Raw genomic sequence first — 18,838 nt, forward strand, 5'->3', positions numbered from 1 at the left:
TGAGTATCTTTTTGAGGATGTGAAGGTTCGCAATCTCGGCAAACCTGTGGAGCTTGCAAATCGATATTATCTTGATGGAGCAGATGAGGTAATATGTACTCCACTCCAGTAATGGATCGTTGGTTCTGATAATCAATTATTTGTGACTGTGTGATGTGGGCTTTTAGTCATCAGAAAATAACTTTGAGGCAAGTACTTTGCTACTCTATAGGACCTAAGGTGGCATTGAGTGCATATTCTTACTCCTATTTCCTGTTGGGACCAATAAGTATAGTGGTATTAAGACTTAAATGATGTCTTTCTGGAAGATTGACAGAAATGTCGGAATCTTTTATCACTTTGTAATCATTTACTTAAATTATACCTGTTTGATATTAGAGTCTTTGATTAACCATGGCAAGTGTCTAGGGTTGTGCACCATCAGGTCCATCTTGGGAGTGACATGATTTCCTTGTTTTACACCATCAAGTTTGGAAATGCTCTAGAAATTTAGATATGCTCTTCTTGAAGTCATTTTGCTGCTGTAATGCATTGCCATCAATCGATTCTAGATGTTAATTGGTTGAAGTCACCTTGGTTTTCTTGAAGGCAGGTGACATTTCTGAATATTACAGGTTTTCGAGATTTCCCTTTGGGTGATATGCCCATGCTTGAGGTCGGTGTCTTGTTTGTTAAACTTCGGAATATTGATGCCACATGTGTTTTATACAGAATTTAAGAAAATATAACTTTTTGATGATTGTTGTCGGGCTTGTCTTGGTAGGTTCTTCGCTGTACATCAGAGAAAGTTTTTGTTCCCTTGACAGTTGGGGGAGGTATTCGGGATTTTCAAGACAAAAATGGAAGGTAATTCACATTCAAAGAGATGCCTTTAGTATCTTAGAGAGTATCATTCAGGTATTCCTGAAGCTTGTGACACGAAGTCGCAAGGAAGGGCCTGCAAGTGATTAACAGAGGAAATTTTCTGCGTAAGACTCTTGTTCGTCTATGTTATAGTGTGTGGAGTCGGGTTCTTTTCACTTGAGGGTGTTTGGATTGTTCTGGAGAAAGATCAAATGCATGAAAATAAGTGTGAACAGGATAACTTTTTCACTTGACAACTTATGTATTGTATCTCATTAGGCAATAATTCAAGATGCATAGTTCTAACTAGCTGAAACTAATAGCAGCTTCTAGAAAGAAAGAAAGAAAGTTTATTAAAGTCTTTGGAAGACCGATGGGTCTATGAGACTGTGAAAAACCTGGTACAAACGAAAAAACCTGGTACAAACGAGCTGTGGTGGTGGAGCTACTAAATGAGCATCCACACCAATGCAAAATGCAAAAAATGCAGAATGGTAGTACTAAGTCCTAAGTACAACATAGTCATGTCGGTGGTCGACTATATATCAATCTCATCATCATCAACATCATCATCATCATCATCAGGACATCGGGGTGGATGAAGCAATAGGGGCATGGATTCGGCGATAGAGTGTTGTCGTCCACTTTGAGTGGCACGTCTCCTGGTCATAGCTCTGTGTCTTAACCAGGGCTACTGTGACCCCTGTCGGTCGGGCTCCGACTCTAAACAGGGAGGGGATGTCCCAAGTGTGACTCTAGAGCATAGGGAGAGTGTACAAGCTGACATTGAACGGGTGTTTTTCATTTTCCTTTGGGTGGAGGGAGTTGACTTGCATTGGTTACAAGACAACTGGAGGTGGCATGCAATAGGAGCGAGTGTGAAATAACAGACTCAGTTTCCCTCACCATTGCATTTTTGGTCTTGTAATCTTAGCATATACTAAGAAGGGGATTAGGTGAGGTTGTAGCATCCTCGGGTTGAATACAAACATAGCAATTGGAATTAGAGCATCAGCTTGATTGTCAAGAACATTGAGGTCTGGTGATATTTTAATGTTTTGGTGATATTTCTATATATGTAGGGATAGTGAAGTAATGGTATCTGGCATTCTGTTGGATCACGCCTTACATAAAAGGCTAGCAAAGTACTAGTACTAATGAGACCATGGATTGGATGGTGAGTATAGAAGCAAGGAACCAGGGCTCTCAAGTTTACTCTTGATTCTTTGGATTGTACCTCTTATGAAAGTAAGAGTTATGGGAGCTTGTACCAATTGTAGTTTTCCGTATTGTGCTTTCCTTGTGAAACTCTGAAAATATTGATGCGTGATTCCTTGAGTTGACGAACTAAGTCACTTTGGCTCAATTGTCATGCTTCCGTTGAATGGGGGGAAAAGTTTGGCTCAATTGTCATGCTTCCGTTGGAACTGGGGGAAAAAGTATGTGCTTTGTTGTCGGAATAGTCTACAAATGTGATGCAGATATGAAAGCATAATTTTGGAATTTAGGTGCTGAGTGCTAAAGGAACATCCTGTGCTTGAAGAATAGGAGTGACGATCTTATAGAAGGTCGTGGTATATGAGAAGTAGCAAGAGGCTCTAAAAGCAAAAAGAGATCGGCAATCTAAGAATTGATGCTTTTAGTTTTCGACATGAATTTATGGGCCTCTCTTTTTCCCTCCTTTATCCTCTTGGTCTCTCCTTAGATTCCCAGAAGGGCCTTCTATGGAAGCTGCTGCAAATTCACCCAGAAAAGTGGGGGCTTGGGTACAATTCTCAATACAACTAGGAGCCTAGAGGCCCTTAATCTATGGACTAGGCCAGCCTACTAGAAAGCATGTGCTTTCCAGAAGCTGGGCCTGCTTTTCTTGCCTAGAATAGGCAATTTTCTCTAGAAAGCTAGGTTTCCTCTAAAGCAAGCACTTTCCTTATAAAGGGAGGCACTTTTATTGCTTTCAACTCAAATGGGCCCTTCCTTCCATGAGGCACCACTTGTCTGGTGCTTTTCCCTTAAAAAGCGGGGGAATTAAGCACCCTCCAAAGTCTTGCACCTTTCACAAACAATGTCCAACACTTTAAGCCATTAGAGGTTAGCCAAATGCATGCATTCTAGTTCTTTGGACTAATCCTAGTCCCTTATGGACGTCCCTAGAGTGTTCCTTTAACCAATGCAATGCAATACAAAGGAAAATGAAACTTGTTCTAGTTAACCAAAGTGAACTTCCATTGATAAAAGGTCAGTAAAAGATTTCTCTTTATTTCTTGAGAGAAGTACAAATTGTGACATGAGCAATGGGACGTGTGAGGTACTTCAGCACATTGCTATGATGAGCATGAAGAGGTTGATGTGAGCAATGGGACGTGTGATGTACTTTAGCACCGTGTCATGATGAGTATCAAGAGGTTGATGTGAGCAATGTGAAAGCTACCATCTTGAAGGTATTTGAGGTTCATCCTTTGTCACAATTATCAAGCCATACATTGAGAACCACGATCCAAATCTAGTCAACATTTCATGGTTGGAATTATCAATGACACAGGACTATTCGACTCGTGTCAATGTGATATGTGTGCTCCCCACTAGGGGAGCAGCCTTGAGCCAAAAATCTCCTAAAAAGCTAAGCATAGGGGAGTGCTAATGTGCTCCCAAAAGCAACAAAAGAACATGGGGGACAAAACATCCTCCATGGGCATTTTTGCACAGGGAGAGTCTTGAGGCTTCGGGGAGCTCCTCATGCATAAAAGGGGGCCTCTAAATGTGTCATAATGTACGGGATGACCACACATGGGTGTGGGCCCAGACCTCCCCGAACTGCCGACATCTTGGGGGTCTCCTCCTTTGCTTGAAAGAGCTACTGGTAGAAGGAGATAGTCATCTCCGTGATATCCTGTAAGTTTGGGCGCATCTAGCCTCCCCTCTCAACTATTAGAAATGGAACCCTACTAGCTTGGGGCTTGTGATCTGGAACAACTATCGTGTTATCATGTCTCCTTGATGTACCCACCTCGCTTCGAAGAATTGGTAGTACTTCGAGCTGGATCTCCATCGCCTACAGGTCCAATCTGGTACGCTCATATCGGTCCGCTAGCAATCAAGAGGTTGGTTTGTGCTCCCTGAGTCGCTCAATGGGGCCTAAGTCCCTCCAAAGCGTCCCGTCCCTCTCCTGAAGGATTTGTATACATTTGGAATCCTCACCCCTTTTTGTGGGAGTCCTTGTTGTGGCTGTTCCGTATGCAATAAAATGGGAGAGTGGTCAGACGTTGCCATGCCTGGAAGAATACCCCCCTATGCATGGCCCAGTCACCTAGGTGAAATCTGTCCCATCTCTCTAGGAGCCCATTGTGTTGGTGCTATGTGAAAGAGAGATTGAGATTCCCTACTACCTTGGATAACTCTTCTCGCCAAGGGTCTTGGACCTTGATTGAAGATAAATTGCGCCCACGTGCCCTGCTTTGAGAAAGGCATGGCAGCCCCCTCAAGCTTGTCCTCCTTGAACTCCATGTTGTTGAAGTCACCTGTGGACCTTGCTGGAGGCTTAGAGGGGAAGTAGTCCGGATCCTTGCAACGTCGCACAAGAGGCATCATTGGCTCTAGCCCTACCTTGAGGGCCCAAGACATCAAAGAGGAGGTTGACACTCCGAGCCTACCTGACATTGGCTTAGGGGCCAACTTAACACGTGATTAAGCTTCTCACTCTCTTTAAATGAACCACTGTCCTTGTGTAATCACAACCGCTGCCATCACCTGTTCAGTCCACCTTGAGGATGCAAGATATCAAGAAAGAAGTCAGGAACCCTTGGGTTTCTGTACATTGGCTTAAGGGCCTATGCGACACTTGGCTGAGGTTCTTGCTTCTCTCAAAATGAATAATTGCCACTATGCACCACAACTGTGTCTGTCACAGGGAAAGCCATTTGGAAGTTAGCCATGTGCTATCCATAGCTCTTGACCCTTCCTAGCCACTTCTCCAGCATCTCTGTCATTTCGACCTTCAACATAGGATAAGAGCATTGGATTCCATTGTTGCTCTCTTGTAGACGCAAAGTTGAAGTCCCAAGATGGGCAGGTGGAGCTATACACTTGTGGGCACTACACGTGGAGTAATTTCCACGTAAGGGGATGGCAAAAGGTGTCTTTTTTTGGTAGACGTCATCCTGCAGCTAAGTATGGTTAAAGTCACTAGTATTAGTGAATGTACTCGTGTGTACACACAATTACATGCAACCATGCATGTAAGCATGCATACTAGTACTTTAACAAGCACACTTGCACATGACATGTTTCTAATTCGCATGCAGTCTAAAGATTTTACTACATGACAACTGTACATTCAGATGCATGCAAGTCAAGCACTTAGCAGTCACTGCTGTTGGCATATTTCCAAAAATAGACAGTCCTCAAAGTCCAACCAATGAAGCTGCTACATGTCATAAAATCAGGAGAGATTGCAAGAACACTGCACTAGTATTTCTGCCCACTACAGAACAGGCCAAAGAAAGCAACGCCTAGGACGAACAACAATATGACAAACCGTCGCCAGCAGGCCCAAGAGAGGCCAAACTGCATCAATAGCATAAGAACTGCTGCGACGGACGATCGCCAGCAGCAGATCCGTTTACCCTGCAAGAGCTGCCCCTTAATTCACTACCTGTCCAAAGACTTATGGTGAATAGGTGTTACAGCCTATCGTTTGTGCATGCCGTAGCCAGCATCATGTTCGCCTGACCAAGCTGAACATCCGCAGAACTGATAAGCCACAAACTCAGCATTGAATTCGATAGTAGGCTAGTGTGTCACCACCCAACTGTAGATTCTCACAAGGATCACCGCCGGGCTAGAGGTCAGACAACCCTGGGGCCTAGACCAGTTGACTCCTAGGTAAGACTACACGTCCCATAGCATGTAGCCCCATCTGTGCACGAATGTCTTTAGGGTGTTAGAGTTTTGCAGTTCACTTCCCTAGACCTCAAGAGGTCTCAGAATCATCACAACGTGATAAGGGAGCTATCCTAGCTGGGTATTCTCAAGAAGCGCCCCCCCCCCGCCCCCGCAAAATGTCCTAGATGAGCTAAGGCTCACACTTACATAGGCATAGGGTGTCCTAGGTGTCTCAACACTAAGACTACCGTAACTATACCAAAGGTACATCATGTCCTAGCTATCCCATGTATTACATGACCCTAGATTAACCTAACCTCCTTGACACTAGCCACCTTATGTCCAAATGGGGACATTTTCCTGCCACCCCTTATGGTGGGCTCAAGGTCTCATGCTCTAAGGTGCTTGATGAGTGTGTCCTCCTCTCTTTTATAGAAGAAATATGTGTTCCTTTGCTGCCAATGTCATTAGTCATCAGAGGATCTCGTGAGTGCTCGTCTATGTCTAGTGACCTCAGACATAAAGGAGGTTGTGAATATCTGGTCCAGGTAGCCAACAACCTGCCACAAGTCTATAAACCCTCTAGCAAACGAACAGTGATATACGCACTGCTTCTACGAGGGATTGTAGTTTTATGTTGCTCCATTGAATGGCATCGGTTGTCCAATCGCCCCACCCATCCTATGGCAGGGGAACCCATCCTATGGGAATAGTGCAGCTGGAATCCTTGCTCTTTTCTAGGAGGGCCCTTGTCATGGCTTCTCCTGATGTGGTCTGATATCGTCTTTCCGGATAGAATGCCAATTGATGCGCCCTTATGCATGACCCAATTCCCTAGGTAAAATCTTTCCACTCTCCCTAGGAGCCCATCATGTTGACACTGCTAGAAAGAGAAGACTCTTAGATACTCTAGAGGTCTCATCCTCTCGCCAAGGGTCCTAGCCCCTCAGGATGAAGATAAGGTGCTTCCACGTGCCTTGTTCCAAGGAAGGCATGCCAACAAAAGGTGGCTCCCTGAGCTTGTCCTCTTCGAACTGCAAGTTGTTGAAGCTACCTCCAACAATCCAAGAATCCATGTCTGGAAGACTCTCCATGAGTTGCCTCCAAAATGGGGCTCTCTACTATGGCAGGAGAGGGGGAAGAGGAGAGGGGAGAAGATAGAGGAGATTGATAGATAGGAGAGAAAGGGGTAGAGGGAGAGGAAGAGAGAGAGGGAGAGAGATTGGGAGAGAGAGTGTAGGCAGCACGTAGGAGGAAGGAGGTGGGAGGGATAGGATTAGATGTCACATCAAAAGGTGCTACAATGAGTGGTGGATGGAGACTTATATAGTCCCTCCACATCCCACCTAAAATCCCCCTAAAGGGCCTCTAAATTAGCCCATTTCCCCCTTCATTACAGGTTCTTGATATTTTTTTGTTGCATACACCGTACACTCTATATTTCCTTTGTGTGGAGTCACTAGACTCCCTTTGGTTCTTGATACTTTTTTGCAGTTGACTATATATTTTCTTTGTGTTGGAGTCACTATAAGGGGTGTGCCCCACTAAAATGCAAATCCCCCCACTACATCCCACTATCGGGAACCAGATTTGGGCCCCTTCTAGAAGAAGGCACATGTGTTGCAAATGTTCGCAGCTCAAAACATGTGTTCTTGGAGCATGAGAATATCCATTGATCACCCAACAATGGCTCTCTAAAGCTTGTGCCATAAGATCATGTGATATGCCTACTATGTGCCAGATTATAAAAACGGTGGATGTTCCAATTCACAAGTGTCCAACACATGGAGACGATGGAAGGGTTACGAACAAGGTTCTCTGGGAAAAAAAAAGTGGAACAAATGAGGTCTTCCAAATATTGGAAGACTGCGTGGCCACTTTTGATGGACTTTGACGGGGGCTTTAGAGAAAGATAGTCCAGATCTATGTGGCGCTGCACAAGAGGCATCATTGGCTCCAAATCCACCTTAAGGACCCAAGAAATCGAGAAAGAGGTCAAGACTCCTAGCCTATCCACACACTAGTCTAGGGGCCAATGCAACACTTGGCTGAGCTTCTGACTCCTCTATAGATACCGCTATGCACCCACAACGATGTTTGCCTCTGCGAAAAGCAATCTAGAAGGTGGCATTGTGGCCATGTGCTAGCCAAGCTCGCAATTTGTCCGTCCTACCCACTCCATCATTTCCATCATTTGGACCTTCAACCTAAGGTCAAGGAGAACTAGGGTCCACCACTCCTCTTCTGTGGCCACAAAGTTGAAGCCTCGGAATGGGCGGTTGAGCTACCCACTGATCCAATGGTGCCCTTCCTTCAAGGACTGCAAGATCAAGGTTGAGATTTCCAAGTCCCATGGCCCTAATCTCATTGTAGTGGTTGGCGTGGTGGGGCTTGCACCTTGGCAGCCAAAATTGAGGAGATGAGTTTGGGGAAGATACCAGGCTAGGAGATGAAGAGAAGGCTCTAAGAGGGGGGGGGGGGGAGGGAGGATGGTGAGGATAGGGGGACGGCTGAGGGGCCTGAGCCAACGGGAGTGCGGAGCGGTGTTAAGGCCGAAGGAGGATGCTGACAAAGGTGATTACAACCAACTGAGAGGGATTCGAGGCAACGGAGAGGAATGAGAGTGTGGGGAGGCAAGTTGGTCTATTGGTAGGGAGGGGACGGGGAAGCGAAAGCCTCTCTACGGGAAAACCGGGCGATTGAGGTGAGGCACCTCTGGTTGCACTTCTTGCAAATAGGGCTCTGGCTAAGATCCCATCCTCACCTATTGCCTCTCATTCGTGGGCCCATCTCCTGCAATTCCTTATTGCATGCTTGCCAACTTTCTTGTCCTTTGCTCTAATCAAAACCCCTTTGAAGGAGTGACCCATAGGTTTTGCAACTAAGTAGGTTGTGGCTCTCGACTTTTGGGGGGATGTTGGGTCCTAGTTGAGACTGAAGAGACCTGGCGACGACTTGTGAAATGTGGGCAAGCCTTGGCTAGATGGATGATATGTTGTCTTCATATCATCCGATCTGAAACCGTGGTACCAAGGGATGAAGAAAACCAAATGATGTCCAAGGTGAATTGGGCTCTACTCTACCAAGGCTTGAGTGGTGTGTAATGAGCTAAGCTAGAGTAGACACTCCTCCCCCCCCCTCCCCCCCCCCAACCACCACCACCACCACCACCCCACCCCCAATGAAAGAAGAGGAAAAAAAGAAGATATTTTGTGGCGGGTTTGCACATTTGACAAACAAGGCAAAATCACATAGCATCTAGCAATGGCCCCGAAAGGGGCAGCGAACAGCTAGTCCTAATTGTCGGGGGGGAAGCCCTAAAAACAATCATCAAAAGCTCTTAGTAGTCTTCCACAAAAACCTCAAATGAGCTGGGGCAGCAAGTCCAAAGACAAGCAGGGGGCGGAAAGGGGATCGAGCCCACAATGAGCTCGGAATAGCTTAAGGGCTGCTGGTAGAGGGTGGGGGTGGAAAAGGAGGGAGACCAGCCTGAAAACGCTTACATAGGCCCAAAATGGGCTGAAGAGCAGCCCAAAGCGGGAGGTTGGAAGAGCTCAAGGGCTGCCGGCAGAGGGCGGGGGTGGCAAAGGAGGAAGACCAGCCCAAAAACGGGCTCGCGAGGCCCAAAATGGGTTGAAGAGCACCCCAAAGCGGGCTGGGAAAGGAGGGGGAAAGTAACAGCAAGGGGTGAACAGGAAGGATTAGGAGCAGGATGGAAGAGAGTCAGAGAAGGGGGGAAAGGACACATGAGGCAGAGTAGGGAGCGGTGATTTGTCCAACAGTAGTATGTTATGATGGTTTGGTTGACGCCTGATTCTTCAGTAAAGCTACAGCAGCCCTAATTGGGGGATCGGTGGATATTCTCATGCTACAAGAGCACATGTTTCCCTAGTCATATATCCACAGGTGCAGGCACCTCCTTCTAATGAGAGGCCCAAAGATCTGGTCCCCTATCATGGGATGGAGCGGGGGTGGTTGCATTTCAATTATAGTACAGCTCTGACATCCAACGTTTTTCGCAAGGCTTTTGCTGATTGGGGCAGAATTGCCTATAGAACCCTTTTGGCACCAACTCACTAACAGCTTACCCGACATGGACTTGTGGGTTGTTGGAGGAGACTTCAAAAGCTTGGGATTCATGAAGAATAAGCAAGGCGGCCATTCTTTCTCAAGGATTCCCCTCAGGAGAGTGCGGCATGTGGAAGAAGTAGTTTGTTTTCTCCATTAGAGGTTATGACGAGTGGAGGAAACCTAAGTTTACCAGGTTACACAATAATCTTAGATTAGCTTGCTGGCATGGACACTTGACTGCAACATATTACTTGGGCTGGTGATGGCCAGGCTGGATTTGCTTGATCCCGAAAGGGGAAAATATTGAGCTAACATCTTCCAGCGGAGCCCAATCACATTAGTGGGCACAACTTACATGCTCTCAGTACTTGAGCTCCATCCACATCTTCTTGACATCATTCACGACACCTAGACAGGTTTGGTTCAAGAGAAGAGCATTCCGGACATAGTTACCAGCGAACGGGAACGTTCTGGAAATTCGGGTGTCGTGAGAGTGTTCCGGGAAAGGGGAACGGGAACCGGAACACCACATCATCATATGACATAAAGCTATGTTAGGAAATGAAAGAAACTTACATTTTACACGCTTTAAACTTTCTATATAAGCTCTAAAATACTTGTTTGAAACTTTCAAAGAGTTTTTTTGTTTTGGACGTTCCAGGGCCGTTCCGGTTCCGGCCTTCTTTTTGGAACGACGTTCCAGACGTTCCGGATGTCGGAACGCCATTCCCTAGTAACTATGAGATTCGCGGACAACATCTTCACTTTTTGGGAGGCATCGGAATGGGCACAAGAGGAGCCCAATCTCTCGCTATCTTCCTATTGGATTTCGAGAAGGTGTATGACAAGGTGCACTAGGCTTTCTTGGAGGGCACCATGTGGAGGCTGGCTTTGTGGATCAGCGTGTGCAGGGATTTCCCCCTTCACGTTGGCATCTCTATCTAGGTTTTGATATGTGGGCACATAGGGGAGGCCTTCTCAAGTGCTAGATTATTTCCTGCGCAGGGAATTTCCTTCACTCTCAGGCAATTGGGTTGGTGGTTATGCGTCTCGCAATGCGACTCGAGGGGTTGCTAGACTCAAAGCTCGCAGACAATACAACTTGGTTTGTGGAGGGCTCACCCAAGAGTCTGGAGTGGATTGGGCTCTGCTTAAAGGTATATTGTTTGGCCTCAGGGTCCAAGATCAGCTAGAAGAAGTTGATCGGTTTTCGCATAAGCTCCAAGGAGCTCAGTTGTGGGTACTGACCTTGGCTTCTATTTAATTTCGCCAAGGTAGGTGGCAAGACAGGTGAACAAATGCTATTGGATATTTTAGCAGAACATTAAATTACCACAGTGTTAGAGAGTGTTTGGCATAAGCTACTCTAGTGCAGCTCGGCCATGCTCTCTTGGCAAGGAGAGCATTGGTGGTGAACTAGGTCCTTTTGGTGACGGCCTGGTTCATCACCTCTTGCTAGTGCTTTCACAAGGTGCTATGGTGCTTGGTGACAATTTTATGTGAGTTGGCTCGGGCAGCACATGAAATACATGGGTTAGGGTCTGGAAGATAGTGATTCTCCCCTAGACAGATCACCCGGGCAGAGGGAGGCTTGAGTACATCGATTTAGAGATGCGGAGTAGAGCAATCATGTTGGGAAAGCTTATTGTTAGGGGGTCTGGCTCTAGGCTCTAAGCCATGGAAGCTTCTGCTATGCAAGGGGATTCTAAGGAACACGCCATTGCACACTAACGGATCTTCACGGAGGCCCTCACAAGGAAGGGGTCACCACTAATACAAAGCTTAGTGAGAGTATGGTGGCATATCTCATGTAGCCTCATTCGGGTCAGGCAAAGAAGAGTTGGAGCAATAACTTCTGATTTGGCACTTTGATGTTTGACACCAAGAGAGTTGTGTGTTGGGTGGGCACATTGGGATAGGGTGCATGGAGTTTTCTCCCTCCCAAGTCCAAGGAGAGGCTCAGACCTAAGAGATACCGAGTAGCATCATGAGATCAGGAAGGCCATCTCGAGGGCTTATTGGGAGGAGCTTGGCCAGACCCCAGATGCCACAGATCCTATGCACTATTTTGGGCAGCTCTCCAAGATAAGAGTTCATCTTAGAGTCTTCTACCTCTATAGCATGACCACGATAACCCTTCCTGATTTTCTTTTGCATCGACTTGAGTGGGTTGCTCCAAATGGAGTTAGAGCGAAAGACAGAAACCTGGGGGACAATGGAGTCTTAGACTCGGTGGAGTGGTAGTGGGTCAGAGCAGTTAGCTAGTTAGGACAAAGTTGGGCCATCGACCCCAAACTTTTTTTGTGTGGGTAGGATCATTGTAGGTGGCGTCTTTGGTTATGGGAGGTTTGGATCCTTGTGCGAGGTGAGTGGAATCCAGGCAAGTGGTTTCTGCCATTCAGGTAGGGCACTCAGAGCAAGTGGTAAAGGTTCCCTTCTTCTCCTACACCACCTGCATTGGTAGACGGCTTCAATTGGATGCATTCCCCCTCACGAACCATAGGCTCAAGCAACTGGTGCCACATGAGGTCCTTACTTTGTTGTGGGCCCACCTTTGCGAAGAAGATCTCCTATTTCTTTTAGATGATAGCTCATGGAGGGCGACAGAGCAAAAGGGCCGCTAAGGTCCTTTGCGGAGCACCAAGCTAAAACGGATACAACAAACAAAACTAGTACTCAAAACTTAGGTTCAAAATACATTTCCTAGTGCCAAGGTGGCTCTCCTATGAGCTGCGAAAATATCTCATATTTGTGTCTGCGGGGTTGTCTTTCTCGGTGGTGGGGGACGTGGTCTCTGTGATCTCTATATCCGGTGGATCATGTTGATAGTGACATCTCTGGTTGGGCGATCCCCTCCGAGTATGGTTGAGATGGGCTAGACCTCTATGTGCGTGTTGTGGTTCGTCTCTGGCTGCGTCTCTCCACCTGTCGTTTCATCCCACTGACCCACTCGTCCCTCATGCCATCTATCTCCTCCTCAGCTCCGCTATGTCTAGGGGCAGACTCAAAAGTATAAAATCTGTAACATGTCGCTGGGCTCGATCTAGCTCGGTCGGATGTGCTATGTCCAGGGGCAGACTCAAAAGGGTAAAAATCTGTAACATGTTGCTGGGCTCGATCTAGCTTGGTTGGATGTGTCATTGTCTCCTCTGGCTCTCTTATATAGCACAGTAGGGTCTCTCTATGTCATCGCATCTCCATCAAATAGAGACCAACATTGGTCCTGGAAGTGAATCAGGCAGGAGAGAGGGCCAAACCCGTATCCCCCCTTGACACATCCCAGCACTCTTGAAACCCCTGATCTGCAAAATAACCACACACAACATCAGAACTGAGCAGGCTGCTCACCACCCAACCGTGACATCTACGGGATGTGATCCCGAATCAGAAGATGTCCCCCCGAGCCACGAGCTGAGCTACTGGCACGAACTCCCAATCAGATCCCAACCAACCTGGTGTCCCATACCACCAGGTGGCGCTGTGAAGCCCTGGATCTGCCACTGGGCCTTGGGCTACGCTAAGATGCAGGCGCGCGTCCGCGACACAATCCAGGATCAGACCTAGCACCTGGGAACGAGACTTGCTCCCAACTGCACACTGAGAACTGAATCCCCTGGGCCTCTTTTATAGACTCGGGCCCCGGCGCCAAAAATAGCGAAGACCTATAAATAGTTCGTACCCTTGCCACTCAACCCGAGAATCAAGCCTGCCTAGCTCTAAGCCTCCCCAGGCTAACCTGAGCTAGTTCTGTGTAACTAGTACACGTCAGATACCAATCCGTGCACATGACATACTCCCCCTCCTCTAAGAACTCACTCCTGAGTTCGCTAAGAAATCGGGAAATGTTCTTTGGAGGTTTTGTAATGTCTCCCATGTTGCATCCTCCTCAACACGATCCTTCCACTTAATCTTGTATTCCGTGATAGTACGATTTCGAATCTGTCTTTCACGGAATTTAAGAATAGATTCAGGTTCGTGAGGAATAAAAGTTAAATCTGTAACTTCTATAATCTCATGAGGAGAAACAATTTGATCATCAGCACCCAATACTTCTTTCAGTCTACTGACATGAAAGACTGGATGTACTTTAACATCAGGAGGCAATTCTAGTCGATATGCAACTGGTCCAATTCTTTTAATGACCTTGAATGGGCCACAGTATCTGGGGGATAATTTCGGAACCAAACCAGTACTTAGGCTCTTGGATTCCTTAGGAATTCTCAAATATACCATCGTTCCTTCAGAGAATTCTCTAGGTGAACGATGTCTATTAGCATAAAATCTGTCCCTATCTTGGGCACTTCTAATAGACTCCTTGGCAAACTGCAACATCTCCTGCATGTCTTGCAAGAAGTTCTTAGCAGCATCATTTTGAATCCCTTTTAATCCTACCATAACTGGTGACTTAGGTTGAAACCCATACATAAGCATAAAAGGACTATAACATGTACTAGAATGCTTTGCACTGTTGTAAGCAAATTCAATCATGGGTAGATAATCTTCCCATGAAGACTGTCTCTTAGATACATATGCCCGAAGCATGTCTTCAACCAACTGGTTGACCTTTTCTGTACTGCCATCGGATTGTGTATGATCCGAGGAACTCATACTTAGAGTAGTTTCCAACTTCTCAAATACAAGTGTCCAAAAGTTACTTGTAAACTTTGAGTCCCTATCACTGACTATGTCAGATGGCAAACCATACAGCTTGAACAAGTGGTCCACAAACTCGTGAGCCAACTGAACAGCTGAAATAGTTGTTCTTGTAGGTAAGAATCTAGCCATTTTTGTCAAACGGTCGACTATGACCCAAATAGAGTCATGACCCTTGCGCGTTCGAGGTAAACCAGTAATAAAATCCATGGAAATACTTTCCCATTTATTACCTGGAATTTGTAATGGCTGTAATAAGCCCGCACTCCTAAGGCGTTCAGCCTTAGTAACCTGACAAACTCGGCAACCTACCACATAGTTCTCTACAAATGCACGCATCTTAGGCCAATAAAAGGTATGCTTCACAAGAGACAGAGTCCTATGTATACCTGGATGTCCCGCACTAGGAGCATCATGACACTCCCAGAGAATCTTGGATTTTAGGTCCAGAACATCAGGCACACAAATCTTTTCATTCCGGAACAGCAAGCCGTTCCTAATCATCCACTGACCTCCCGCCGCCTGTATCCTAGGTGGCACAATCCCTGAGTCCTGGTCAACCATGGAATTCCCATCCTGGACTCTCTGCCAATAAGAACTGAAATGACTATCAGTTGCGTATAGCCCTCTCAAGGATTGAAATAGGTCTGAGGATATTTCCGTAAATGACAAAGCATTTACAAACTTAACTCGACTTAAGGCATCCGCCACACTATTCAACGAACCCTTACGATAACGTATTTCGAAATCAAAATCCTGCATTAACTCTGCCCATCTGGCTTTCCTTCCTCTCAAGTCTGATCCATCACACACATACTTAATTGACTGGTGATCAGTCAATACAAGGAACTTTGAACCATACAAGTAGTGTCTCCAAACCTTGAGAGCATACACTACTGCATAAAGTTCCTTCTCAAGTGTGGGCCAACGATACTGAGTGTCGTCTAGCTTCTTACTCTCAAAAGCTACAGGTCTGCCCTCTTGGAATAGAGCTGCCCCAATCGCATAATCACTCGCATCGGCCTCTAAAACATAAGGCCGGGTAGGATCGGGTAATGCAAGAACGGGTGCTTCCTTGATAGATAACTTCAAGGTTTCAAAAGCCTTGTTCATTGCATCATTCCAAGGGATCGGCTGAGTAGACCTGCGTCCACGACCTTTCAATATGTTGGTCAAGGGTACCGTGATTTGTGAATAATCATGGACTGACTTTCGAAGAAATACCGTAAATCCTAGGAAAGAGCGAAGTTGTTTCTTAGTCTGAGGGATAGGCCATTCTAAAACCTTCTGGATACGATCCAGATCAATGCTAATACCTTCAGAAGAAATCTTGTGTCCTAAGTAAATGATCTCCTTCATAAAGAAGTCACATTTACTCATCTTGGCATAAAGCTTATGCTGTCTTAGAACAAGTAAGACAACCCGAAGGTGTCCTATATGATCCTCAAGCGTTTTACTATATACCAAGATATCATCTAAGAACACTACAACAAATTTGCCCAGATAATCTCTGAACAAATCGTTCATCATCTGCTGAAAAGTAGCAGGAGCATTGGTCAAACCAAAAGGTAATACGAGGAACTCGTAATGACTATACCTAGTCCGGAATGCGGTCCTATCTATGTGTTTAGCATAGATACGGATTTGGTGATAACCCGTACGCAAATCAATCTTAGTGAAATACTTCGCTCCGGCCAAACGGTCTATCAAATCATCAGAACGAGGTAAAGGATAGCGGTTCTTAATTGTAACTTTATTTAGTCGTTTATAATCTATACACATTCTCCAGGAAGAATCCTTCTTCTTTCTTAATAGGACAGGTGCACCCCAAGGAGATTTACTTGGGCGGATATAGCCCATATTCAGGTAATCCTGAAGCTGGGTAGCTAACTCATCCTCCTCTACCTGGCTCATCCTATACGGTGGTACACTGATAGGTTGAGCCCCTGGGACTAAGTCTATGCGATGATCTACTGCCCTTTCTGGAGGTAAACCTTCCGGCAGTTGAGCTGGGAATACGTCCTTAAAATTATCTAACAACGTTCTCAATTCTCGGTGTTCAAACACACTTAATTCATTTTTGTTAATTACCGAAACAATAAATGAAGAAAGTGGAATCAAAACACACTGATAGACATCATAATGAGAAGTGTTCAATATATTCCGAAGCTGCATCGCAGATACAATAGGCCCCTGAGAAGGGATAATCTTATCACACTGAATACAAAATTGGGTGCCTTTGTCTACAAAAGAAAGTGTATGCTCCGTCCATCCGATCTGGATATTGTGGGTTTTAAACCACTCTATCCCGATCAGCAAGTCTACATGCTCTAGATGCATAACATAACATGTGAGAGCTCCCGTGTAGGCTTGAATCCGGATGGGAAGCGCTTCAACCTTGCGATCCCAAAACTGCTTCCCAGCTGGAAGCTGCACCTCGTAGGTGTGGTCGCTAGGTACTGTGGACAGCCCCATCTTCTGCACAAATTTGTAATTAACAAAATTGTGAGAGCTGCCCGTCCACTCTAGTCCAAACCCCAACTGAGAGGTCCACCCCTCAGGGTCTCAGGACTGAGAGGGGTTGAGATTGATGGGGTTGCAGGGCTTCCCTAGGAGGTGAATGGGACCTAGCAATCCGTAGGGAAATAGGGTCTAGAATGAGAACCACTAGCGAAGCAAGGATAGAGGCTTTGGCTAGATGCCCCATTTGGACTAGGAACTGACTCGGAAACCTGAGACCCTCACTTGTTGGTAGGAGATCCCACTACTCTAGGTCTTCAACATCAACCATCAAGGATAGAATCAGGGTCCATCACAATCAAGCACACTGTTGGCACTCCATTGTTAGAGAGTAAAGAGATTTCTGAAGTAGGTGTAGCACAATGCCAAAGCAAGTACCGATAGAAGGAAGGGTGGCTTGGTATTTCTTGGAGTCCTTGGAACTTGAACATGAACAAGATTGTAAGTACGTGATGACTCGATAGAAGGAAGGATGGCTTGGTATTTCTTGGAGTCCTTGGAACTTGAACATGAACGAGATTGTAAGTACGTAGTGACTCGATTCCATGTCCATTGTGAAACCGTGGTACCATGGGATCAATGATACCAAGTGCAGGTCAATGTAAACAGGGCTCTGCTCAACTAGTGCCTGTGTGGTTTTTGCTTCGTAAGTTGGACGAGGAAGACCCCTCGGTGACTTCCTCAATGTGATCTTCTGATTTCAGGCTCGCGCCTGAATCCAATCCTAAACCTGTTGTTGTATGGGGGTAAAGGCAATAATGTGCCCCATGATCGCTCTATTCTGCATGTCCTGGACAGCTTCCTGTACCTGCTGTTTGTCCTTAGGGGAGAGGGAAATCTTGATGGCCGTGGAAATGAAGGGCCTTGCTATCTGAGCTCCTCTGGCTTTACCACTGGCAACTAATCATCATCTAGATCTTCTTTCCTCAGCGAACATAAATGTCACACCTGCTAGTGGAGACGATAAGGGGGAGGGGAAAGGGATGGGAGAGATGGGAAAGAAGGGTGGATGGAAGGAGAGAAGAAAGAAGGAGAAGGAGAAACAAGGAGGAACAAGGGGCCTCTCAAGCTAGCCCAATGAAGGATAAAGCTGAAGGTGCAAAAAAAGAGGAGCCGGGGGGGGTGAACAGAAAACCCCTTTCGAATAAGGCCAATGTTTGGCAGGAGAATGAGGAAAAGGAGGGGGAGATGATGAAGGTACGAAAGTACGGTGGCTGTACGTAAGTACGGCTGATCAGGTACGGAACATGCGCAATGTACGGATCAGGTACGACGCTGTGTACGGTACGACGTACGGAAGTACATGTACGGAATATGCGCGATGTACGGATCAAGTACGACACAGTGTACGGTAAAACGTACGGCGATGCAAGTACGTTCCACGCGTAGGTACGGCGATGCACGTCTGCTCACGTACGGGCTGTACGGCGCATGTTCTGTATGCAATATGGGACAGGTACCAGACCTTCCGTACGCCTGTACGACTGTACGGAAGGGAATGCAGTTACACCTTTGGAGGGATCTGTAAGAGGTTGTGGAAGCTGGACGCCTGGATCTTGGACAGCAGCTGAAGAGCCTCGAACAGGCTGGAAATGTGACGACCAGCAGGGCAGCAGACTCCCAATGAGCAATGGAGGACTCGGGGGCTGAGGAGAGCTGGAAGACAAGAGCAATACCTGCTCTGATACCACTGAAGGTGCGAAACGAAGAAAGAGAGAGTGCAGGTACGTAACGAGTCGATAGATCAGTAGTCACGTCAAAGTTTAGATAAAAAGAAAATACACAAGTACAAAGTACTTGTACCTAGACCTAGGACTAAGTGTTCTAGGTGTCACATAGGACTAAGTGTCCTATGTGGCCCAAAAGGCACTAA

General features: G+C 46.3%; 1 protein-coding gene across 2 annotated transcripts in view; it reads left to right on the forward strand.

The window, feature by feature from the left end:
- AT-HF (HIS HF) overlaps window positions 1-18,838 on the forward strand; it is a 111,777-nt gene that overhangs the window by 64,952 nt on the left and 27,987 nt on the right. For both annotated transcript variants that reach the window (XM_087384484.1, XM_087384485.1), the window contains exons 10-12: window positions 26-88; window positions 593-655; window positions 764-846. In XM_087384484.1, coding sequence (XP_087240610.1) covers window positions 26-88; window positions 593-655; window positions 764-846 — 209 coding nt within the window. The remainder of the gene's footprint in view (window positions 1-25; window positions 89-592; window positions 656-763; window positions 847-18,838) is intronic.

The sequence above is a fragment of the Dipteris shenzhenensis genome, chromosome 14 (genome assembly GCF_047967505.1).
Source record: "Dipteris shenzhenensis isolate YYH24624 ecotype China chromosome 14, Dip_SZ_1.0, whole genome shotgun sequence".
Taxonomy (NCBI): Eukaryota; Viridiplantae; Streptophyta; class Polypodiopsida; order Gleicheniales; family Dipteridaceae; genus Dipteris; species Dipteris shenzhenensis.